This window comes from Mizuhopecten yessoensis, unplaced genomic scaffold (assembly GCF_002113885.1).
Source record: "Mizuhopecten yessoensis strain PY_sf001 unplaced genomic scaffold, ASM211388v2 scaffold5151, whole genome shotgun sequence".
NCBI lineage: Eukaryota > Metazoa > Mollusca > Bivalvia > Pectinida > Pectinidae > Mizuhopecten > Mizuhopecten yessoensis.
This window is the reverse complement of record NW_018405905.1, coordinates 25,671-53,307: the sequence shown is the minus strand read 5'-3', so window position 1 is coordinate 53,307 and position 27,637 is coordinate 25,671. Positions and strand designations below refer to the sequence as shown.

Below are 27,637 nucleotides of genomic sequence, written 5' to 3'. Positions count from 1 at the left end.
ATTATTATGTTGTTATATATTGCGACTAAGAAGAAATGAAAAGAAATCGATTCATATTCATTGCCTAAAGTTTTTTCTTTCAATTATCTTCTTAGTTATTGCCTTAAATAATATAAAGATCTTAGTTTAAATATTTTTTAAGCAATGAATTAATAAAATTGTCCCTTTATAGACGTTTTTCGTTTTACTTGATATAGCCATCTGCATTTTATAAAACATTCATAAACATGGCGGCCCTGCCAAAATTTCATAGTCGGACAGGGTCGCTGGTCACATTAAGTAATGACAGTCGGACAGCACAGAGAAGTCATCCAACTCAAGAATTTAATAATGGAGTTGTTTTGAGTGCCGAATCACTCAAGGATGATCAAGTATTTGAAGTGAAAATAGATAAAAAGGTGATGTCATGGTGCAATATTTTGGAAAACTATTTGATAGGATTCCTAAAATACATATATTGATCCTAGCATGTCTCATATTGTCTGTATGTCAATAACCGAAGTATGCATACTTCAAACAGTATGTCACTTAAAGAATCAAAACACTCCAATATGTTTGTATATCATTAAAGACATAGTATTGTTTCTTTACTTCCAATCTTGCAAATCATCAGTCATACTATTCAATAGTCGTTGTAATATAACCACATTAGGAGACATGAACTAGCCTTCTCTGTCAACCCATAGTTTTATTGTTACAGCATATTAACAGGCGAGGCTATTGCTCTAACGAGTCACACAGAGGAGCAAAGGGTCTGACTTGCCGCAATGCCACTGTTTCGCGTGATAAAGGCTAATGTATTTTAGTTGATATAGTAGTCAACACCAATGGAAAGTTTAAGGTAGCTTATTGCAGCACATTTTAATGTTCCTATACTAATACATGACTTCTGGTGCATATTGATATTTACTTATAGAGCATGTGCAATGCATATTTACAAATCACCAAATATTACGTTTCAAATGCGGCCTTTCAAATGTGTCATTTTGGCTAGATAATATAAAGTACTGTGAAATAAACAAAGTCAGAAAAGAATATTCACTGTTTTAATCCTGCGACGTATGGGGCACAAAAACGTTTTCGAATAATGGAGATAGAATATAGATCTAGAGATATAAGAGGAAAGCTGCATTTGTGTAAACTAAAGATGAAATGCCATAATAGTTTTAAATTAATTTAAATTTAAGAGATGATCAGGACAACATGAGGTGTGTCAATTTTAATGTAGGGTTTATATATATAACAACATGTTTATAGAGTAAAGGACATGGAATTTTTAATGCTTATTTCTGCTTGTTTTGATATTTTCAGGTGAACTCATGGAGTGGCTCAATAGAGATTGGAGTCACCACCTGCGATCCGAACAATCTCAACTTTCCAATAAGTGCTACAGGATTTCGTGAAGGCACATGGGTAATGTCTGGTAGCTCCATCCTAAAGGACGGACACTCTGTGATAGAGGAGTATGGAGCGGATCTTGATCAGCTGTCTGAAGGTGACAAAGTGGGAGTAATGAGGACTTCACATGGCCTTCTGCACTTTTTTGTTAATGGTGCAGATCAGGGAGTGGCTGCTGTAGACATAGGATCAGTCGTGTATGCAGTTGTAGATTTGTACGGAAAGTGTGCACAAGTGTCTATCGTCGAAAGTGTATCCAATGTCAGCACAGAAAATCAACAAAATGGTAATTCACTGAGCTTCAGAGATGAATTATTTTTTTTATCTTACATATAATTGTTTCCAAACTGTGTATTGTAGTTGAAACGAAGTGCATTCCATAAAGATTATACAATGAATTATATTTGATATATATGCAAACATAAAACACTAATTTAGATGCAAGCAATCGATAAATTCAAACAGGCTATCTAGAAATAAACAATGTCTATACAATGCATTTTCAAATTGCCCCTGCTTCTGGAAGTCGAGTTCAGGCCTTCAGCCAGAAAAATTACGGTTCAAACAATGTTAAACTGTCTAGACCTCACAGCCAACTTTGGATGATATATTGTAATTTTGACATCTAATTGATTATGCATAAACATTTGTATACCTTGTATTTGTGGTTTAACTATAAGTACACCAGGAGTTTTCTTTAAAAAAGACTTCAATATATTAAAGAATGTTTATACATGCATCTATTACAGCTGTATCAGTGACCAATGATGTAGCAAGTCAGCTAGCAAATGAGTTTTTGACGCAATTATCCAACCAGATTGTGAATGATTTGACAAGAGGTGCTGAGGCCCTTAGTGTTTCTGAGGAGAGCGTTGTACACTCCAATGAACGATTAACATTCCATGAACGTTGTGGGAGTCTAGTGAAACTCAGCAAGAGTCACAGAACAGCTGAAAGGCGACGCCCACTGGACGAGTTCAATAATGGAGTGGTGATGACCAACAGACCACTCAAAAATGATGAGATGTTTGAAGTAAGAAAACTATAGTTTTATTAATCTGTTGGCGTTTGAGTGTGTTTTAGATATTTGCTATGAGTAAGGTGTGTTTTAACTGTTTTGACAGTTTGGAGCTAAAAGAATACCTTGTTATGGTGATAGAAAATTAAAAAAAATAAAAGGATAATGTCAACAATTTCCTGAACATAGATCTACTAAAGAATGAGTAGACAATACATGTAACATTAAATTTGACATTTAAGTTAACTATTGATGTCTAGCTTTTACAATATAGCCTTTATTTTAAAGATCCGACTTGACATCTTGGTAGACAAGTGGTCAGGGTCGATAGAAGTCGGCATCACAACACATAATCCATCAACACTAGATTTCCCCGCAACTATGACCAACATGAGATCAGGTATATATGGTAACAGTGTTTGTTACATACTATAACTGTTATTTTTGAATTTGTACTCTGTATTATGAAATTTTTTAACAAGATATATAATGCCAAACTTTCAACTGCAAAACATTTCTGATATTCTAAAATAGTGAATGTTAGTATTCAGTATGATCCATAAAGATATGTGAATCTGTTTTGTTAGCTCGCCTTGCTTGAATTAAAGGACAGAGAGAGTCTTTGCTGTGACATGGCATTTTTCTCAAACTTTGTCTGTAAAACTCGGTTTGCCGAGAACGATTAAATGGATATAGTTTGGAGCATGATTGCATAAAGGGGTACTGAGAGGCTTAGCCCCAAATACGAAATATTTGCAATCTTACTTTTAATGAAATGCTCAAATAGCTTTGTGAGCAAAACAGGCCCTCTGGGCGTACTGAACTTTGTAAGAGAGAAAATTCTTGTGAAAATACATCAGTTTTAAATAAAGATAATTTAAAAGTAAGCAGTCATATATATATTAAAAAACTTTTAATGTTCAAACTAAATTTTGAATCCCATGATGTAACTTTTTCTAAAGCAGTGACCAACAGTATTTTTCATGGCAATTGTCTAGGGGTCTGCCATTAAGTTTGAACACTATAGTACATTTATGGTAAAAATTATCGCTTTAATACGCAAATATAATCTTTTCTTATGAAGTGTTTTTAGATGTATACTTATGTGTAACTTCATGTATTTGCAGTAAAAACGAATGGTAACAATTATTTTCTTGCAACATTTTGACTTTAGTTTTAAAATATGCAAACATGTTAGCTTTTTGGTGGTGGTTCAAGGGGGCGGTACATGATTTCTATGTGATACCCATCATTTATTGAAGGTACTATAATGATGAGTGGGTGTGGGATCCTGACCAATGGGAAAGGCACGCGGCGAGAGTACGGACAATACAACCTGGACGAACTAGAGGTTAGTGATATAAAGCTGGGGAAGATGTCTAACTGAGGACATTGTTTAGTTGATTTAAATACTAAAAGTTGATGTTTCACACATAAATTATTGAAAGAGGACTTACCTTAAAAGTAGGAAAACATAATATATGTTTATTCTTATTCTATTTTAAAATATCTACGTTTTAGCAAGGAGACAGAATTGGATTGATGAGGAAATCCAATGGTCATCTCCACTACTACATCAATGGTCAAGACCAGGGTGTGGCCTCTACTGAAACCCCGCTAACTATTTGGGGGGTAGTGGACCTCTATGGTATGGCTGTGAAGGTGACCATACTGGACAGGAACGACCCTAACTATCCTAACTCATTACCCGTGGCTGCTCCCCGCAACACCAACGTGTTTAGGCAGTACCCAGACATGTACGATGAGGAACCAGAAGGTAAGTGTCTGTTAGCGAAGTCACAGTACCAGTCATTTAGCATCCTCGATACTCGAAGGTTATACTCACTGTGAGCATAACCCCTGGAGTATCAAGCATGGTCATTAAGTAGTCAGGTTATAAACTTATATAGAGAGGTCATTTAGCTGTTCACAGATAACCAAAGACAATACTATAACAGCTGAACATAGATGATGATCAAAACTCACATCCTTTAAGATATGATAATCAGTGTGATAATCATTTCCAGCAGGTATTGATTTGATATGTGGTTTTTGGCTCATAGATAGTGATGTGATTAGGTTAAAACTTAAAACAATATCTCTATCAAAATATACAGTAAGTTACTTTATGGATCTCTGCATCACTGTCAAAAAGTGTGACTGGAGCCCTGGACCTCCAATCAATATACTGTCTGGCGTGTTAGTGGAGCCCTGGACCTCCAATCAATATACTGTCTGGCATGTTAGTTGAGCCCTGGACCTCCAATCAATATACTGTCTGGCATGTTAGTTGACCTAACTGGACCTCCAATCAATATACTATCTGGCATGTTAGTTAAGCCCTGGACCTCCTATCAATATATTGTCTGGCATGTTAGTTGAGCTAACTGGACCTCCAATCAATATACTATCTGGCATGTTAGTTAAGCCCTGGACCTCCTATCAATATACTGTCTGGCGTGTTAGTGGAGCCCTGGACCTCCAATCAATATACTGTCTGGCGTGTTAGTGGAGTCCTGGACCTCCAATCAATATACTGTCTGGCATGTTAGTGGAGTCCTGGACATCCTATCAATATACTGTCTGGCGTGTTAGTTAAGCCCTGGACCTCCAATCAATATACTGTCTGGCGTGTTAGTGGAGGCCTGGACCTCCAATCAATATACTGTCTGGCATGTTAGTTGACCTAACTGGACCTCCAATCAATATACTGTCTGGCGTGTGAGTGGAGCCCTGGACCTCCAATCAATATACTGTCAGGCGTGTTAGTTGACCTAATTGGACCTCCAATCAATATACTGTCTGGCGTGTTATTTGACCTAACTGGACCTCCAATCAATATACTGTCTGGCGGGTTAGTGGAGCCCTGGACCTCCAATCAATATACTGTCAGGCGTGTTAGTTGACCTAATTGGACCTCCAATCAATATACTGTCTGGCGTGTTATTTGACCTAACTGGACCTCGAATCAATATACTGTCTGGCGTGTTAGTGGAGTCCTGGACCTCCTATCAATATACTGTCTGGCGTGTTAGTGGAGCCCTGAACCTCCAATCAATATACTGTCTGGCGTGTTAGTGGATCCCTGGACCTCCAATCAATATACTGTCTGGCGTGTTATTTGACCTAACTGGACCTCCAATCAATATACTGTCTGGCGGGTTAGTGGAGCCCTGGACCTCCAATCAATATACTGTCTGGCGTGTTAGTTTAGCTTACTGGACCTCCAATCAATATACTGTCTGGCGTGTTAGTTGAGTCCTGGACCTCCAATCAATATACTGTCAGGCGTGTTAGTTGAGTCCTGGACCTCCAATCAATATACTGTCCGGCGTGTTAGTGGCGCCCTGGACCTCCAATCAATATATTGTCTGGCGTGTGAGTGGAGCCCTGGACCTCCCATCAATATACTGTCTGGCGGGTTATTTGACCTAACTGGACCTCCAATCAATATACTGTATGGCGTGTTAGTTGAGCTAACTGGACCTCCACTCAATATACTGTCTGGCGTGTTAGTTTAGCTTACTGGACCTCCAATCAATATACTGTCTGGCGTGTAAGTTGAGCTAGCTGGACCTCCAATCAATATACTGTCCGGCGTGTTAGTGGAGCCCTGGACCTCCAATCAATATATTGTCTGGCGTGTGAGTGGAGCCCTGGACCTCCAATCAATATACTGTCTGGCGTGTTAGTTGAGTCCTGGACCTCCAATCAATATACTGCCTGGCGTGTTAGTTGAGCCCTGGACCTCCAATCAATATACTGTCTAGCGTGTTAGTTGAGTCCTGGACCTCCAATCAATATACTGTCTGGCGGGTTAGTTGAGCTAACTGGACCTCCAATCAATATACTGTCTGGCGTGTTAGTTGTGCTAGCTGGACCTCCAATCAGTATACTGTCTGGCGTGTTAGTGGAGTCCTGGACCTCCAATCAGTATACTGTCTGGCGTGTTAGTGGAGCCCTGGACCTCCAATCAATATATTGTCTGGCGTGTTAGTGGAGCCCTGGACCTCCAATCAATATACTGTCTGGCGGGTTAGTGGAGTCCTGGACCTCCTATCAATATACTGTCTGGCGTGTTAGTGGAGCCCTGGTCCTCCAATCAATATACTGTCTGGCGTGTTATTTGACCTAACTGGACCTCCAATCAATATACTGTCTGGCGTGTTAGTTGAGCTAGCTGGACCTCCAATCAATATACTCTGGCGTGTTAGTTGAGCTAACTGGACAATGATTGTACTCTGGCCATGGCCCACTACAGTTATATGTAAGTCAATGAGTCCTGTTGGACCAATCAAACATTTTTAACCTACATACATTGAAGTTTGTATGTACATGTAATATATGACATGGAGACAATGTTATTCTATCATCAAGTTTTTGTAGGGGATATTGTCTGCTAAAACCTCAGTAGCTGTTCTGTAAGGAGGATATTGATTATATTAATTTCTATTCATATCATATTTTGCAGCTGAGGAAGAGGGATGTGTGGAAAAGCTCCTATTTCACCCGCACTGTGGCTCTCACGCAGCAGTCATAAGCGGTCAAAAAACAGCCCATAGACCCAAGTAAGTCAAGTAATATGTGACAGAGGCGAATATTGTCAGTATTTTTGAAAATTTTAATGCAAATTTGTGAAATAATTTCCCCCCAAAAAAGATCTAATTTTTTGCTTTTTGTCCATAAGCCAATTTGCATCTATGATGTGACCATTGAAGATTTTTGTGGAGATTTAAAGTTAAAATAGAAACATATTGTGTATCATATTTTTCAGTATTAAACCAAAATTAGTATTATACCCTGACTATATATGGCATACAGTATATCTCAAACACTGTGATCTGGATATTTAGTGTATCATCAATAACGATGTAAATTTTTCACATTGACATAGATGTATCATGAACACTATGATATTTGTATACAGTGCCTTAGATGATTTTAACAATGGTGTGGTCCTGACAAGCAGACACTTACGACCAGAGGAACTGTTTGAAGTACGGATAGACAGAATGATTGACAAGTGGGCAGGGTCAATAGAAATAGGGGTGACCTTGCACTCCCCACATGATCTTGACTTTCCCTCTACCATGACCAACATCCGATCTGGTACCTGGATGATGACGGGAAACGGTGTGATGCACAATGGCACGACCATCATTGATGAGTATGGACAAAATCTGGACAGGCTCAAGGTAGGAAGACATTCTTTGAAATGAAACTTGAATTTTAGATTTGCCTACCATCATTAGGTAGTGGGACTTTTTCGCTCACCTGCCCCTATGGCCAAATTAGCTTATACAATAATATGCAGTCTGTTATCAACTTTTCTTTCAAAATGCTTTTAGTCAAGAACAGGTGAAAAGATTGTTGCACAAGTGGGATTCGACAGAGGATTTGAGTCACAACATTTGATTAGCTGAGAATCCAACCTCATTGACTAGGCAGGAAAAGACAAAAACATCTTTATATTTTATATTTTCTAACAGAATTTGTCTTGGGTCCATGCATGGTGACTCAGATTTAAATCATTGCATTACAGTTGTACTAAATAGATTAATATCCTTCTTATGGATAATATTTGTGTGTTCCAGCAAACTTCATCAATGCGAAATGAAATTAAAATCTTCCAGTATACTTCATATACTATGTGAAGTTTGTACAAGATGTAATCTGTCTACAACTGACAATAATGAAACCAGGGTGATCCAGTGACAGTCATAGTACGCAGTCTCCGTTTATGGCAACATAAAAACAGTAGTTATAGATAGTTTGTACTGAATCACAGTTTGTGTTTTTCTACATGTATAGACTGGAGACCGTGTGGGTGTGAGAAGGAAGACGGACGGGACACTCCACTTCTATGTTAACGGTACAGATCAAGGCCAGGCCGCCACCAATGTCCCGGAGTTGGTGTATGGAGTCATTGACCTGTATGGACAGGCAGCACAGGCTACTGTGGTTGACCACTCAGGTAGGTCTAACTCAACCACAAGCTGTAATCTCATAAAGCCTTTGTTTTCCCTTCTGATCAGAATGAAACTCAGATTTACAGGGTTTCTTTATTTTACTTACATGATCATAATTTTGTACAAAATTGTGGCAGGTGAATATATATTGAATTATTCCCTGGCACTGTTAATGTGTAGAAGCATTGTTTTAATGTTTAAAGTTTTGATTTGCACAAATATGATAAAAATTGTTACACATTTGATCTGAAGGTCAAGCTTTAGAGTAATTTTACAAATTATATAGGGCGCTATATAAATGTTGTATATTATTATTATTATTATTATTATTATTATAATCATGAATGTTAATTTATTTTGATGGACTGTTTTAGGGAAAGTGAGAGTAGGTAGTCTGATGATGAAATTTACAACATGAAATACATAGCATTTATGATGTGGACAGATGAAATGATTGTTTATATACATATTTATTCTATCTTGTACACTATAAATACAGCTTTCCTAGATAGATCATCTCAAAAATGTAAAATTTGTTGTTAGCAAAGTCACAACTAAGGAAGTTTGGCTGTGGAATTTGTTGTTAGCAAAGTGATAACTAAGGAAGTTTGGCTGGGGAATTTGTTGTTAGCAAAGTGATAACTAAGGAAGTTTGGCTGGGGAATTTGTTGTTAGCAAAGTGATAACTAAGGAAGTTTGGATGTGGAATTTGTTGTTACAAAGTCATAACTAAGGAGGTTTGGCTGTGGAATTTGTTGTTACAAAGTGATAACTAAGGAAGTTTGGCTGTGGAATTTGTTGTTACAAAGTGATAACTAAGGAAGTTTGGCTGTGGAATTTGTTGTTACAAAGTCATAACTAAGGAAGTTTGGCTGTGGAATTTTTTGTTAGCAAAGTGATAACTAAGGAAGTTTGGCTTTGGAATTTGTTGTAACAAAGTCATAACTAAGGAAGTTTGGCTGTGGAATTTTTTGTTAGCAAAGTGATAACTAAGGAAGTTTGGCTGGGGAATTTGTTGTTAGCAAAGTGATAACTAAGGAAGTTTGGATGTGGAATTTGTTGTTACAAAGTCATAACTAAGGAGGTTTGGCTGTGGAATTTGTTGTTACAAAGTGATAACTAAGGAAGTTTGGCTGTGGAAATTGTTTTTAGCAAAGTGATAACTAAGGAAGTTTGGCTTTGGAATTTGTTGTAACAAAGTCATAACTAAGGAAGTTTGGCTGTGGAAATTGTTGTTAGCAAATTCATAACTAAGGAAGTTTGGCTGTGGAATTTGTTGTTACCAAAGTCATAATAAGGAAGTTTGGCTGTAGAATTTGTTGTTGCAAAGTGATAACTAAGGAAGTTTGGCTGTGGAATTTGTTGTTAGCAAAGTCATAATAAGGCAGTTTGGCTGTAGAATTTGTTGTTACAAAGTGATAACTAAGGAAGTTTGGCTGTAGAATTTGTTGTTAGCAAAGTGATATTTAAGGAAGTTTGGCTGTAGAATTTGTTGTTACAAAGTCATAACTAAGGAAGTTTGGCTGTGGAAATTGTTGTTAGCAAAGTGATAACTAAGGAAGTTTGGATGTGGAATTTGTTGTTACAAAGTCATAACTAAGGAAGTTTGGCTTTGGAATTTGTTGTAACAAAGTCATAACTAAGGAAGTTTGGCTGTGGAAATTGTTGTTAGCAAAGTGATAAATAAGGAAGTTTGGCTTTGGAATTTGTTGTTACAAAGTAATAACTAAGGAAGTTTGGCTTTGGAATTTGTTGTTGCAAAGTCATAACTAAGGAAGTTTGGCTGTGGAAATTGTTGTTAGCAAATTCATAACTAAGGAAGTTTGGCTGTGGAATTTGTTATTACAAAGTCATAACTAAGGAAGTTTGGCTTTGGAATTTGTTGTTACAAAGTCATAACTAAGGAAGTTTGGCTGTGGAATTTGTTGTTAGCAAAGTCATAATAAGGAAGTTTGGCTGTAGAATTTGTTGTTACAAAGTGATAACTAAGGAAGTTTGGCTGTGGAAATTGTTGTTAGCAAAGTGATAACTAAGGAAGTTTGGCTTTGGAATTTGTTGTTACAAAGTCATAACTAAGGAAGTTTGGCTGTGGAATTTGTTGATAGCAAAGTCATAGCTAAGGAAGTTTGGCTGTAGAATTTGTTGTTACAAAGTGATATCTAAGGAAGTTTGACTGTGGAATTTGTTGTTAGCAAAGTGATGTTTAAGGAAGTTTGGCTGTAGAATTTGTTGTTACAAAGTCATAACTAAGGAAGTTTGGCTGTGGAATTTGTTGTTAGCAAAGTGATAACTAAGGAAGTTTGGCTGTAGAATTTTGGTGTTTGGTGGCTGGATCTGGGTCGTCCTAATGTTACATTGCTGCATCCTTACAACCTGTGTGTGCTTCAAATCCTTATTGTAAGATTTAGCCGACATTCTTTGAACATTCCTTCTCATTAATATATAAAACACTGTTACAGAATCCCTGTGTTCACCTGATGCTGATTCAAGTTGTGCCCTGGAGACCGAGGAACTAAAATTCCACACCATGCATGGCCAGAACGCCATTGTCCTTAACAATGGACGAACAGCAGCTCGACCCAATGCCACGGGGGAATTCAATGACGCCATCATCATGAGTAACCGCCCACTCAAAGATAACGAACTGTTTGAAGTGATCATAGAAAAAATGGTGGATAGATGGTCAGGATCTATAGAAGCTGGTAAGGAAATAGATCTCAGATCCCATAGAAGATTGTAGCTATTATATTCACTGTCAAGTCAAGGTTTAAGATTTTGACAAGGTGAGTTAAGGGCAACATGCACAAACAGAGACAAGTCCTTGTTTTATTTTCTTCTTTTTAGTATTTCTTAATATGATAAATGTAGATTTTAGTTAACTCTAAGATTGATTTCTAACGTAAAGGTTTTAACTGAGCTTTCATATTTGTCAGAATGTATTATAATTGCATAATTAATTCAGATTCATGCTTTGAGAAAATTAATGAAAAATATCAAGTACGTTAAAACCAGAAATAATAATGATCAGATTTTAACCTTTATTTGAGATACAATCCTGATTTTTTGGGCATGCTTTTGATATTCACTGAAAAAAAATATTGTAATCTTTTACAGATAAATAATGTTCAGATAATGAATGGTTTGCTTAAACAACCAATTGATACCAGTTTTGTTTCACAGTAATAAGAAACTGAGAGTTTCATTTGGCCTCAGCAGATTTATGTGAAAACATGGTAAAAGTATACGTTATGTATCTTTCAAGGTGTGACCCTTATCAAGGCTGAGGACCTAGACTTTCCTAACACCATGACAGATATTGAGTATGATACCTGGATACTTAGGTAAGTAGACTTTCCTAACACCATGACAGATATTGAGTATGATACCTGGATACTTAGGTAAGTAGACTTTCCTAATACCATGACAGATATTGAGTATGATACCTGGATACTTAGGTAAGTAGACTTTCCTAATACCATGACAGATATTGAGTATGATACTTGGATACTTAAGTAGGTAGACTTTCCTAATACCATGACAGATATTGAGTATGATACCTGTATACTTAGGTAAGTAGACTTTCCTAACACAATGACAGATATTGAGTATGATACCTGGATACTTAGGTAAGTAGACTTTCCTAATACCATGACAGATATTGAGTATGATGCTTAGATACTTAAGTAAGTATATATAAGTGAAAGGATATTGTGTCTTATTCATTCCCTTAAAAGGAACATAATTACATGAAATTTGTAAATATATAACTTGGCAATTGTTTTGAATAAACTTCCAAATGAAGTGTATTTGTTTCTTTCCTTGGAGATGTTTTCTGTGGTAACTAATAAATATAGCTAAATAATCACTAGGTACCTACAAAGCTAAATAATCACTTGATACCTAAATAGCTAATTAATATAGCTAAATAATCACTAGATACCTACATAGCTAATTAATATAGCTAAATAATCACTATATATCTGAATAGCTAATTAATATAGCTAAATAATCACTTGATACCTACATAGCTAATTAATATAGATAAATAATCACTAGATATCTACATAGCTAATTAATGTAGCTAAATAATCACTCGATACCTAAATAGCTAATTAATATAGCTAAATAATCACTTGATACCTAAATAGCTAATTAATATAACTAAATAATCACTAGGTGCCTACATAGCTAATTAATTTAGTTAAATAATCACTAGATGCCTGCATAGCTAATTAATATAGTTAAATAATCACTAGATACCTACATAGCTAATTAATATAGCTAAATAATCACTAGATACCTACATAGCTAATTAATATAGCTAAATAATCAATAGATACCTCAATAGTTAATTATTATAGCTAGATAATCACTAGATACCTACATAGCTAATTAATATAGCTAGATAATCACTAGGTACCTAAATAGCTAATTAATATAGCTAAATAATCACTAGATACCTAAATAGCTAATTAATATAGCTTAATGATTATTAGATACCTACATAGCTAATTAATATAGCTAAATAATCACTAGATACCTACATAGCTAATTAATATAGCTAAATAATCACGTGATACATAAATAGCTAATTAATATAGCTAAATAATCACTAGATACCTACATAGCTAATTAATATAGCTAAATAATCACTAGACACCTAAATAGCTAATCTATATAGCTAAATAATCACTAGATACCTAAATAGCTAATTAATATAGCTAAATAATCACTAGATGACTGCATAACTAATTAATATAGCTAAATAATCACTAGATACCTAAATAGCTAATTAATACAACTAAATAATCACTAGATACCTACATAGCTAAATAATCACTTGATACCTAAATAGCTAATTAAATAATTCCACAGTGATATAATTACTAATTGTCAAGTGTCTACTAAAAGAACTGTTAGGGATATATATTGTTTGAAATACTAAATTGCAATTCAAAACTTTATCATTGATTTAGAAATGAAAAAAACCCGCTTTTAATCGTGTTATCTCAGAAATCATACTTGTGACATAAGTTTTGTGTTAAATCAGTTTTTTCAGACGATGTTGCTTTAATTGAATCATATTGTTCAAACCTGAAATTCAGTACTTGGATTCCAGGATATTCATAAGAACATTTGTTAATTTGTCTTCAGTGGCTCCGCTATCATGCAGGACGGTTCAACCATCCGTAACGGATATCCTCTCGACCTCGACATCATGGCGGTTGGCTGTCGTATTGGGATGATGAGGTGCTGTGACGGCACATTACACTACTACTTCAATGGAATGGACCAGGGCGTAGCCTGCTCCGACGTTCCCCAAGGTTTGTTACCTCCCTTTACCTTATCACTTGTTTGAATCAGAATGTCTTTCTATTGTTTAGTTTCATCATGTATATATCATTTTTATTGTCCTTCCATGTAATGGGTGGGTGTATATAGCATTATCTATATCTGAGCTTACTTCTGTCAATTCCACTAGGGCAGTCCTTCCATGTAATGGGTGGGTTTATATAGCATTATCTATATCTGAGCTTACTTCGGTCCATTCCACTAGGGCAGTCCTTCCATGTAATGGGTGGGTGTATATAGCATTATCTATATCTGAGCTTACTTCGGTCCATTCCACTAGGACAGGGTTGCTATACTCTGTTCACTTTGCAATCTAAGTCGGGTATTCTGTACGTACACAAATACCTCAAAGAAATTTGTGTTTCAGGGTTTTAGGTTCAAGGTCAAGTTCAAGACCTTTTTGTTAGGTGCTACACCCTTTTCTGAAAAGGTCCTATTAAGACATGACATCCATCTGTCCATTCATCAATTACAAAAATTGCTCAATGACTATACGAATTATCAGTTTTTATGGAAACTTAATGGGCAGGATATACATGTATATAAGGGAGTAGGAGACTGAGTTTAAAGATGATAAGAGTGATTTGACATTCTGCACCATGCCTGCTGTAAATATGATAAAATGGATATACTACTTTGTAAGCAGGAGCATAGTTGGAAGATGTATGTCATGTGAGAAGATCAGCAGAATGTATGCATTGACAATTAACATATTAAAAGCTGATTTTTCTGTGCATTCTGCCGGATATCTTTCCTAATTATGACAAGATGTTTTAATGGTAAAGTACTACACACTCATCTAAATAAAAACTCTAACTTTGGTGTCATTCTTCACGGCATATTTTGTTGTGAAAATTTCCAAATTGAATGGATATGGTTTGAATGTTGGGTCCATTAATGTAACGACTTGTTTACCCCAACAGGTGTGTCAGCTGTGATCGACTTGTATGGTCAATGTGCTCAGGTGTCGATAACAAGCGGGTCTGGCATACTACCTACAGACAATAACCTACTACATACAGAGATGGTACAATCTGGAGTCTCACCTGTAAATACAGGTAAGTTTGATGTATACTTCCTACAGACAATAACCTACTACATACAGAGATGGGACAATCTGTAGTCTCACCTGTAAATACAGGTAAGTTTGATGTATACTTCCTACAGACAATAACCTACTACATACAGAGATTGTACAATCTGTAGTCTCACCTGTAAATACAGGTAAGTTTGACATATACTACCTACAGACAATAACCTACAACATACAGAGATGGTACAATCTGTTGTCTCACCTGTAAATACAGGTAAGTTTGACATACTACCTACAGACAATAACCTACTACATACAGAGATGGTACAATCTGTAGTCTCACCTGTAAATACAGGTAAGTTTGACATACTACCTACAGACAATAACCTACTACATACAGAGATGGTACAGTCTGTAGTCTCACCTGTAAATACAGGTAAGTTTGACATACTACCTACAGACAATAACCTACTACATACAGAGATGGTACAGTCTGTAGTCTCACCTGTAAATACAGGTAAGTTTGACATACTACCTACAGACAATAACCTACTACATACAGAGATGGTACAGTCTGTAGTCTCACCTGTAAATACAGGTAAGTTTGACATACTACCTACAGACAATAACCTACTACATACAGAGATGGTACAGTCTGTAGTCTCACCTGTAAATACAGGTAAGTTTGACATACTACCTACAGACAATAACCTACTACATACAGAGATGGTACAGTCTGTAGTCTCACCTGTAAATACAGGTAAGTTTGACATACTACCTACAGACAATAACCTACTACATACAGAGATGGTACAGTCTGTAGTCTCACCTGTAAATACAGGTAAGTTTGACATACTACCTACAGACAATAACCTACTACATACAGAGATGGTACAGTCTGTAGTCTCACCTGTAAATACAGGTAAGTTTGACATACTACCTACAGACAATAACCTACTACATACAGAGATGGTACAGTCTGTAGTCTCACCTGTAAATACAGGTAAGTTTGACATACTACCTACAGACAATAACCTACTACATACAGAGATGGTACAATCTGTAGTCTCACCTGTAAATACAGGTAAGTTTGACATACTACCTACAGACAATAACCAACTACATACAGATACATTACAGTCTGTTGTCTCACCTGTAAATACATGTAAGTTTGACATACTACCTACAGACAATAACCTACTACATACAGATATAGTACAGTCTGTAGTCTCACCTGTAAATACAGGTAAGGTGGCGACATTTTACTTTATATTTATATCCTGTTTGATTTTTGTATTAAATGTAAAGGAGAATTCTCCTAATCATGAGAAAAAATGTTAGTATTCAGCAGTTGCAATCCCAGGTTCAGGAACAAGATTGGGACTCAGAAGTATCTACTCATTAGATTAAAATTGGTTAATCTTGAAATATGTTTCGGTAACGAAAATGTTAGGATGTTATTTAATAAGTATCTATTTTTGTCTACAGATATCACCCACAGGTTCAGTCACTGTTGTGGGAAAAACATAACCATTAAAAACAACGGGGCCATGGCTTGTCGAGCACGCAACTTCCAACATGGACTCATCTTCAGTTCTGATCCATTGAGACGAGACGAACTATTTGAAGTTAGTTACCATTATGTAATTTACATGCAGTTATACTGTTGACTGGGTATACGTAGCTGCTGACATTCAGTAGAATATGTAATAAGATTTTTACAAACTATACCTTGTTTTGATATCCTTACCAAGTCATTCAAGGAAAACTGCATACACTGTTCATTGAAGTAGGATACATGTTTTTCTCTGTTTATAAATACTAAAACAAACAAGACCGTCACCTTGCCTAGTTTTATATGTCTGTTGAGACACAAAAGTGGCACTGGACAGCCATGCTTCAGTTTACCTGAACTGACATAGCTTGGTTTTATATCCATTTACAGATAAAAGTGGAACAGTTGTCAAAGGTATGGTCGGGGTCACTTCACATCGGACTGACCACTCTGGCCATCTCGGACACCACTCCCATCTCATCCATTCCTTCATCTGCACTTGCTTTGACCACAAAGTTGACCTGGATTGTTACAAGTTCGGAGGTCAGAAAATCGGGGGTTGTCATCAAGGAAAACTATGCCCCTTCATTAGAACGATTAGAGGTGAGGGAATAACAGATTCTGTAGATATTGATTCTGACTGAATTTGTTTTTCACTTTCATACAGTAAACCAGTTGAATGTTGTGTGGATACATCTTGTGTTAATTGTGAAGGACAAACTATCATGAATTCAAATATCTTATACTACTGATTTTATTTAATCTTTATGATAGCAAAAAATTGAAGCACAATTGCGAAAGCAAAAAATTGCCAAAAAGTAGAGACTTCACAAAATTAAGATGACATCAGTTAATCAATACTGCTGATCATATGACGCTGGAAGTTGATAAATTATTTTAATTGACTGCGTTAATTATATATTACTGTACCAATTTGTTTTGTGTATTATAGGTAGGCGACAAGGTTGGTGTAAAGAGATGTCGGGACGGTACAATGCATATATTACTGAATGGGGAGGATTTAGGAGTAGCAGCCTCCAATATACAAAAGGTCAGAGTTCACATGTATTACATGGCCATTCATCATCATAGATTTGTAAATGTTTTAAATGAAAGTAAAAAATTCTGAATTAAGATACATAGGGCCTATTGGTTTATGCAGACCAACCAGTTTGCTTATTTTTAAAGGAAAATCTTGATGGATCTGTAAAATATAATTAGTGCATGCCTTGAAAGTCTTTGTCAAAGCTTGCTCAAAACCAAAAGTTGATCACTAGGTCAGTCTCTATTTCTTAATGAACAACTCTGGTCCAACCTGTCAAACTGTTTGGAACAATATAAGCAAAAGCAGTCCTGTATTCCCTGGTAATGACGTTAACGTAAGAACTTGGGCCTGTTCCTTTATGCAGAACAACCTATTTGTTTGTTTTTAGCTCACCTGGCCCAAAGGGCCAAGTGAGCTTATGCCGTGGTCCGTCCGTCCGGTGTCTGGCGTCAATATTTTACTTTAAACAACTTCTTCTCAATAACCAAAAGGCCTAGGGTGATGATATTTGGCCAGTAGCATGCTGGAATGAAGGGCTACCAGATTTGTTCAAATGAATGACCTTGACCCACTTTCAAGGTCACAGGGGTCAAATGTCTTAAAATCTTCAACAAACTTCTCAATAACCAAAAGGCCTAGGGTGATGATATTGGGCCTGTAGCATGCTGTGATGAAAGGCTACCAAGTTTGTTCAAATGAATGACCTTGACCAACTTTCAAGGTCACAGGGGTCAAATGTCTTTAAATCTTTAAACAACTTCTTCTCAATAACCAAAAGGCCTAGGGTACTGATATTGGGCATGTAGCATGCTGAAGTGAAGGACTACCAAGTTTGTTCAAATGAATGACCTTGACCCACTTTCAAGGTCACAGGGGTAAAATGTCATAAAATCTTCAAACAACTTCTTCTCAATAACCAAAAGGCTCAGGATACTGATATTGGGCCTATAGCTTGCTGGGATGAAGGGCTACCAAGTTCGTCAAATGAATGACCTTGGCCCACTTTCAACCTAATGTCCTGGTTCAACATTCAAGGTCACAGGCGTCATATGTTTAAATCTTTTAATAGGTTCTTATGAATCAAACACTGATATTCTGCCTGTAGCTGTATTTTAGTCCACTTTTAAGATTAAAAGTGTGAGATTAATACCAGGTGAGCGATGCAGGCCCATTGGGCCTCTTGTTAAACCTTACATTTCCGGAAATAAATCCTGGCAGACCTGCAAATGTTTATGCAGGCCTTGCAAGGCTTTGTCAAGGCTTGCCTGAAATCAGCATCATATTACTAGGTCCAACCTTATTTCATAAATGAACAACTCTGGTCTAACAAGTCCAAACATTTAGATCACAATAAACGAAACCGGCTTATGTTTATAGGTAGATGACACCTAACTCAATTTTGATCTTGAATTATCTAAAATTTATAGGCATAAAAAAGAGATAATTAATAGTAAAATATTGTCTCAAACTTTTTACAGGTTTTCAAAAAACAATTGATAAATTAACAGTCGTTAGATGTTGTTCTATAGCATCAAACTAGTAATTAATGAACATAACCAGAGTCTTTGATATGAAATTACTGCAAATATCAACATTACTATGAAATGACCTTGATCTACAGAATGTGTTTGCGGTGATTGACCTATTTGGCGTTGTGGAGACGGTGTCCGTAACCAGCAGTGCCTCCACAGATAACCTGATGATACTGAGTCAGCAGTCACAGAGTGTTGTGTCAGACGTCACAGATAACAATGAGGTAAGTAGATAGTTTGTAGTGTAGTAGTCACAGAGTGTCGTGTCAGGCGTCACAGATAACAATGAGGTAAGTAGATAGTTTGTAGTGTCTCCACAGACAACCTGATGATACTGAGTCAGCAGTCACAGAGTGTTATGTCAGACGTCACAGATAACAATGAGGTAAGCAGATAGTTTGTAGTGTCTCCACAGACAACCTGATGATACTGAGTCAGTAGTCACAGAGTGTTGTGTCAGGCGTCACAGATAACAATGAGGTACGTAGATAGTTTGTAGTGTCTCCACAGACAACCTGATGATACTGAGTCAGCAGTCACAGAGTGTTGTGTCAGGTGTCACAGATAACAATGAGGTAAGTAGATAGTTTGTAGTGTCTCCAAAGACAACCTGATGATACTGAGTCAGTAGTCACAGAGTGTTGTGTCAGACGTCACAGATAACAATGAGGTACGTAGATAGTTTGTAGTGTCTCCACAGACACCCTGATGATACTGAGTCAGTAGTCACAGAGTGTCGTGTCAGACGTCACAGATAACCATGAGGTAAGTAGATAGGTTGTAGTGTCTCCACAGACAACCTGATGATACTGAGTTAGCAGTCACAGAGTGTCGTGTCAGACGTCACAGATAACCATGAGGTAAGTAGATAGGTTGTAGTGTCTCCACAGACAACCTGATGATACTGAGTTAGCAGTCACAGAGTGTCGTGTCAGACGTCACAGATAACCATGAGGTAAGTAGATAGGTTGTAGTGTCTCCACAGACAACCTGATGATACTGAGGCAGCAGTCACAGAGTGTTGTGTCAGGTGTCACAGATAACAATGAGGTAAGTAGATAGTTTGGAGTGTAGTAGTCACAGAATGTCGTGTCAGACGTCACAGATAACAATGAGGTACGTAGATAGTTTGTAGTGTAGTACTCACAGAGTGTCATGTCTGACGTCACAGATAACAATGAGGTAAGTAGAAACCAGGAACACAATTTCTGTACTTTTACTTTAACTTTAACCCTAACCCTAACCCTAACCCTAACCACTAAAAGTTGTGTACAGGTAAATGACAGAGTGACAATCATGAAGAGTAGATTCATTATACCCGCGCAACGAAGTTAGGGGGGGGGGGGGGATAATCGAAACTTTGCATGAATGATCACTATCTTATGTAGTTGTGCACCAGCATTTTAATTTGGGATTTCAACCCTTTTTGATGGAGTTCTGCCCCTTTAGCAAAAACATTATTTATCCTGCTAAGTATAACTCTCAAACATAACTTGGCAGAAGTTGGGGTATTAGTCAGCCCTTGGCGACAGCTCTAGTTTTGAGAGTTCTTCAGTCCATACTTAACACCTGTTCTACAACCCTGAGAAACTCCCAAAGCTGGTATATGGAGTTATTGTTGTATCTAATTTAGAATCTTTTACCTTTGTTTCTGGAGGTGGGCTTATAGATTGTACCACAATGCTCTTCAGTGTTTTTGACATATTCCAAGTTACAATCAGATAAGTGAAGCTTCAAAATCTCCACCAGCTTACTACATCTGAGACTGAGATGAGACTTATTTGGTGTTATGTTTTATTTCAGACTGAACGTGACCAGGATCAGGACACTAACACATGTTGTAGTTTTGAATTCCACTGTAACCATGGTAAAAATGTCCTCCTTAGCAACAACAACCTAACAGCCCGGCGGACAGCTAGCTATAACCAGGGCATCCTCGTATCTAGTCGACCATTACAACGCAACAAACTCTTCCAGGTAACGGTTAACACTTCTTTTGAATTTGTTATCTGCAGACAGGTACTATAGATCTGAGTAAGGCTGACCTCAGGGATATTGAGCACATGCATATTGATGAGTCTAGACAGGTCTGACCAAAACTAAAATGCTGACTATTGCTTGTTTGTAGTATTTCTTTATAAAACAAGGTTGATTCACCTAGGATATTTTTGGATATATTATAAAGAGGACACTTGAAAGAAGGACATTTTATTCTTGAATATTGTTATTTATTTGTCAAGAAACTCAGAAACTGTGCCTTTTCTTTTTAGCTCTGCCTACAGTTCGGTCCAAGTGCATTCGTTTAGCGGAATATTTCTGCATCACATCCGGCTTGAATATTTAAGGACTGTCTTCATCATGAAGATGATAACAATGATTTTGTTTAACATACCTTTTTGTCATCTCAAAGGAGTTTATGGTATTCAACAGCTATCTACTTACAATTAATGAAAAGTTTCATCTGCATTCAGAATGGATAAAATGGCATGTAGCTTTGGGATGAAAAGGTGCAAATATCCGTCTTCTCTGCTGTTATATTTAACAATTTCTTTTTTCATACTCCATCTCAAAATCACAATATTCATTAAGAGCATTAACAATTTGTTTTCTTGCAGGTGCGGCTAAATAGCCTCAACTCGATGTGGAGTGCATCACTGATGATAGGAGTGTTAGGCTTCTCACCAGATCGGTACAACTTTCCTGTGTCGGCCATCTGTATTAAAAAGTTGTGTATGATTATCCAGGGGGACTCCGTATACAACTGTGGCTGCAAGGTAGGGTGTTGACTGCCAGGTCCAGGGAGAGATTATTACTGCATCATGGTGCAAAATCAGCAATGTTGGCCCCTTTTGGAATCAGTTTCTTTTGTGTTAATGCCTACAATATTGCCTTCCTCAAATATGTTATTGCTATAATTACAGTATTGGAACCTCATTGATAGTTTACTTGTTCGGTCTGTATTCATTAGAAAATAAATCCATAAAAAAGTATGAAATAGTCAAGTGAACTGTAAAGATCAGTTGTAAATAAAAATTGGTAAAACAAATTCAACAAACTATGTCTTGTTTTCCTAAATTAATGAAAAACATGTGTAATTACTATTGGTAATGTACCTGTTACAGGTGAAGGAGCATTATGGCCCAAACATTGACCGGCTTCAGTCAGGCCATTGTGTGGGCGTGTTAGTAGACGAGGAGGCGTGTCTTCACTTGTACGTTAATGGGGTGGATCAGGGCGTGGCAGCTCGGGACGTCCCCAACCCTTGTTTCGCTCTTATTGATCTGTACGGCCAGTGTCAGGAGGTAGGTACAGAAGATTAGTAATAAATAGAGGATATAATGTTAGAAATCAGAACATAAAAAAATTTCATGCTTGGTTATTGAGGTAGTGAATTCACTGCTGCAAATAGAAAACCTTTATCATTGCTCTGTTGGCATCATTTATCTTTCGGTGTGGATTATACTTAATACAAGTACTCAATATTTTAGTACATCAATTTCAAGGACCTGAACTCAAGGTCTTATTTCAACTTCACCCTAGAAATCATTGGTTAGATTCTGAGGAGGAGAAGGGGGGTAAGTGCCATAAGCAGTTCCAGTTACATAGTACAAAAACTTTAAAAGAATCTCATAAATGTTCACTGAATAATGGGATGGTGAGGAGTTTCTTTTCACTATGCTCCTCATTGTGGGACACTTGCTACACTGGGGTGTAGTATAAAAATTAAACAATATACAAACTCATGTCAATGTCAACAACTTAAAATTAGCTTCTCAGATCCTACATGTTTTGGTGAAGACTACTAATTATCCCCCGCTTTCACCGAAACGGGGGGATATTAATTTGGGTTTGTCCATTTGTCTGCAATAACTACAACACATATTAACCAATTTTCTTCCAACTTGGTCACAGGGTTAAATGCCTCAAGGGCTCGGCCAAGTTTGATGACCACTTTCAGCGGAGTTATGGCCCCTTGAATAAGGAAAAATGTCATTATCTGCTGCGTTTTGTTTCCGTGCAGTAACTACAACAAATGTTAACCGATTTTCTTCCAACATTTTCACAGGGTTAAATGCCTTAAGGGCTCGGCCAAGTTCGCCCGTTTCTGTTCATTAACTCTATCAAATATTATCCGATTGTCTTTAAACTCAGTAACAGGGTTCAACGCATTAAGGGCTTGGCCAAGTTTGACAACCACTTTAATCAGACTCCATTTGGCAGAGTTATGGCCCCTCTGGCTTTCCACCCATCTCGGGCACTCTGTGGTTTTTGTGTGATAATTGCTGTAGATATTGTTCAGATGTTTCAACCAAATTCTGTATGCACATCCGACTCATGCAAAGTTTGCCAACCGATGTGATTTGTGCATATTTACGGATAATCAATGAGGTATAGGTTTTATTTTTTCCTCAAGTTTCAAGCTATACATTATGTCTCAACAGCACGATACTCACATGTTTAAACCTAACCTCAATAATGTTAACCAACAATATGTCCTGAAAGCGCAGGATATAATTACACGAATTGGCTTGTTTTTGTCACGTTTCAGATTGTCTTACCAAAATAATATTTACAATTTACCAGATCATTTTAACTGATTTCAAACCAGCTTACATTGTTAATAAAAATTGATACATATTATCATTTGGTACAGATCACAGTTGTTATGGAGGACACAAGCGTGTCATCTCCAATCAGCACAGTTGACGAGCGAGAAAAGGCAGACATTGATGATGGTGAGATCTTTATTATGATGGAACATTGTTAAGTTTAGTTTATACCAGATCACATTATATAATTAAATAGATTAATGTAGCCAGATAAGAGAGTTTCTTGAAATATCTTGAAACATTTCTCGCAATTGGGTTGTGCTCAAAGCTATATTTATAACAATGAAATTATCTTGTATAAGGTTTTTTTTTTTTTTTTTTTTTACAAAGTTAGGATTTTACAATCCTTTGACGGTCAGCTCTGAAATGCGTTGTGATGTGATGCACTGTATGGAGTTTGATACGAGTTATCTCCCTTCTGTTTATGATATAATTTATATTTCAGTGGTTAAAGAGAAGTTACACCGTGTGAGTAGCGATGTTAACACCACTAGGAACTGTGAATACCAGAATATCTGTTCCAGGATCAAATCTCAACTGGGACTGCCAGGTTAGTTAATCAATAGTTAATGAAACCTTTATTGGACATTTAGGTATTAGATGTAATACACTGTACATTTTTCTGTTTTATTTTACAGAAAATTACTTTGATGTGCAGAGTAACGTGTGTTTTTGTGAAACGTGTCATAAGATCAGACGGGAGGAGGTGTACCACAAGCGTGGGGACCCTCCTCGGGAGTATGCTCTACCCTACGGCTGGTGCAGATTCTCTATTAGGTGAGAGTCTTTAAACCTTGAATTAAGTTTTATGTTTTGAATCTCTAAGCCTTTGTTACTTACATCTGATCTGTTGAATTTCGACAGTCCTTCTGGTGTTTTTGGAGGATTATATATACAGTAAAATCCACTTTGTTGACTAATGAATAAACACAAAATTCAGTTATCTAAACACAGACTATTTAATTAAATATAATATTCTGTTAAAATTCTGAAATTTAGATTTTAACCATCACTAATTTCATAACCTCTTCAGATGTACTTATTTACAATTCATAAACTTGTGTGTATATAAATACTTTTGCTTTTTACAGGTTACTAAACAAAGCAAATGCATTAAATATTGCTGAGAAGTGGCATGTTGGTTATTATGGGGCCCGGATGGAAGCTGTACGAAGAATTCTCGACAGTGGAGATCTTCATGCTGTGGGTAAGGGCAGACAACTCTATAAGACATGTTATTACCAATGTCATGTAAGCTTAATAGAAGTGATTTGACTTGAAAAAAAAATACTCAAAATATTGCAAAATTACTGCATGTTACTGCATGTTACTGCATGTTAGTGAATGCACTGAATCAAACAGAAATTATCAATTTGATCTGTGAAAGATAAATAAATCCTTTCCATGATGATATTTTGATTATTTTTATTGTTAGGAATCAGGACAAAGAAATGGAAGTCTTTAAAAAGAACCAATTGTGATGTAACCAAAATAACATTAAGAATGATGTGCTGTTGTATGTTATAGGTGAAATTGCAACAGGAGGAAGCATACTTCTCCCCCAGCCTGTACCTGTCACAGAGAAATCCAGTCCTGATGGTTGTGGTCTCAAACAGATATTTCTCTCCCCCACCATCAGATATGCAGGCTGCAATGAGTTCTCTCCAAAATATAGGTAATTCTCTTTTCTAGAAATAGGTAACTTTCCTGCCAGCAACAGGTACTGCCTCGGGCAATTAGTCAAACATTGAAGCTGACAACTGAAATAGTCAACTGGCTGTGGGTAATCTGTGATTAAACGTAGTCTACCACCGCAGAACTAATTATTGATCGAGGTCATAGACCACTGAGGTTGTCTAACCAGCAAAGGGTTAGAGTATTAAAACAGTTTACCATGGTCCCAGACTGTGATTTAGGCTGTGACATCCAATTCATTTAAGTTCATTCTTTACTCCATTGGAACCAGAGTCTTTGTAAAAATGTATTATAACCGAACATGCAATATATTAAGCTGAATTTTAAAGATATCTTCTTGATTATTAAAAGCAGATATGATCCGATATCTCAAAAGGCTCAACGTTAACGGGCAAACAAACTAATGAACAAGCTTGAAACAGTTGGTTCAAGTGCTGCACTTGTAAGAGGGGAATTATCTAAAATCAAATTGATATTTAATGACGATATTGAACCCCCCTGCTATATCTACATTTATCTGTACAGAATGGTGGACCCGAAGACCAGGAAGACATATCATGTACGGGTGGCATTCCAGGTGTGGCTGAAACCGGGGTCGTACAAGGTGGGACCTCAGTCACTCGGTGTTAATGAACAAATTGATCCCAAAATTAGCAACAATGAACTTGAGTGGTCAACAAAGGAGCGGGGCTCCATCATGCTGGATGGACTACTCGTCAAGATAGAATAAGTTGTACAAGGTCAAAGATCTTCTTTTTTTTTTACATGATTCTTGCCTATGTTGATATAGGTTTAAATATTTGTAAGAATTATAAAACTAAGGGTCTTTCGTGATTATCAGCTCTTTTCACAAATGTACTAACAGCAGAAATTTTATAAAATGACTGCTTCAGACAACCACAGAATTGTACAGGTACCAATGGATGATAAGGTGTCAATGTGTTGTGTCTCTGTAAAACTGGATGTGTAAGACAGCTAGATTCACCGACCACACCTCAGCTTGAGTGCTGTTTGCACACGCCTGAAATAGTTGATAATAATGGGGAACCTGATTAAAGTATGATGATATATTCCTCCACTACATGGAGACCTCCGTACCATTTTAAAATGTCCATCATAAGTTCAAATTTCCTATTAAGGATTTTTTTTTTGTCTTATAAAAAATGTACTATTAAGGATCCCAGTACCACTGAAAAAAACATGTATATTTCTGATATGTCTATAGCTTTGATAAATGATTTCTGGAAAAAAAATATACCTTGCAACTCTTAGAAAAAGGTAGAGGTAGTGAAGGTTGAATAAACAGCAACAATGTTATTAATATAAAATGCACCAGAGCTAGACCAGGATTTGAACCCTGGACTTCTGATTATTATACATCCCCTCTAACCAACTGATCGGGTACCTTGTCAACAGTTCTACCCTGGCCAGGTCGATCTACATCATAATACAGCCCCTCTAACTAACAAAATTAAGGGGAGGTAACTGTATGTATCATAAACTACAGTGGAACTCTCTAGTGTTTTTCCTTCAGTGTGACAGGGATCCTTAATATATATCAGGATGGGAGAGTAGATGTTCCATGACCACAGTGATACCCATCAGCATGTTAGATCTTCACTGTAAGGTGTCTGTATCTCATAAGTAAGGCACGGTGATAATGTACAATATTCCAATCATATTGATTGTATAATAACAAAGTTTCTCATGTGAGATCTGTTCTACATTTTGACTGTGCTAATATGAGACTACCTCAGAGATGTATCTTCTTCTTTTTTATATACAAACAATGTAAGTATCCAATGTGTTGCAATGTTTCAAGGTCAACTGGTTCCTTTGTCAAGATATGACTAGACTTGTCCCTTTGTCAAGATATGACAAGACTTGTCCCTTTGTCAAGATATGGCTAGACTTGTCCCTTTGTCAAGATATGAATAGACTTGTCCCTTTGTCAAGATATGAATAGACTTGTCCCTTTGTCAAGATATGGCTAGACTTGTCCCTTTGTCAAGATATGGCTAGACTTGTCCCTTTGTCAAGATATGGCTAGACTTGTCCCTTTGTCAAGATATGGCTAGACTTGTCCCTTTGTCAAGATATGAATAGACTTGTCCCTTTGTCAAGATATGGCTAGACTTGTCCCTTTGTCAAGATATGACTAGACTTGTCCCTTTGTCAAGATATGACTAGACTTGAAACTTTGCCACACGTTTGATACATACTTTGTGTTTAAAACTTTGATATTTCCAAACTGATGAGTCTTTTTGAAGATGTCTCAGAGATTTATAACTTGCTACAATTACATCAACACAGGAACTGCATGTCAGTCTACATCATGACCATGTCAAGCCTAAATCACTACCAGTAAAATGAGACTGAATGTCTGATATGTTGGTTTATGCGTCTGAGAGTGTCACATTAGAAAGATGT

At 36.8% G+C, this 27,637-nt stretch overlaps 1 protein-coding gene across 1 annotated transcript; it reads left to right on the top strand.

The window, feature by feature from the left end:
* Window positions 1–227: 227 nt before the first annotated feature.
* LOC110450309 (neuralized-like protein 4) lies at window positions 228–27,099 on the top strand. Its single transcript, XM_021497770.1, has 26 exons — window positions 228–398; window positions 1,312–1,684; window positions 2,148–2,431; window positions 2,705–2,816; window positions 3,679–3,767; window positions 3,938–4,193; window positions 6,888–6,984; window positions 7,344–7,611; window positions 8,228–8,390; window positions 10,845–11,087; window positions 11,648–11,726; window positions 13,540–13,709; window positions 14,661–14,795; window positions 16,259–16,398; window positions 16,716–16,928; window positions 17,278–17,376; window positions 18,992–19,126; window positions 20,706–20,879; window positions 21,518–21,676; window positions 22,025–22,204; window positions 23,557–23,638; window positions 23,958–24,062; window positions 24,151–24,289; window positions 24,604–24,719; window positions 25,040–25,187; window positions 25,733–27,099. Exons 1-26 carry the CDS (start codon window positions 228–230, stop codon window positions 25,935–25,937), a joined length of 4,335 nt encoding a protein of 1,444 aa, XP_021353445.1. The 3' UTR covers window positions 25,938–27,099.
* Window positions 27,100–27,637: the final 538 nt, after the last annotated feature.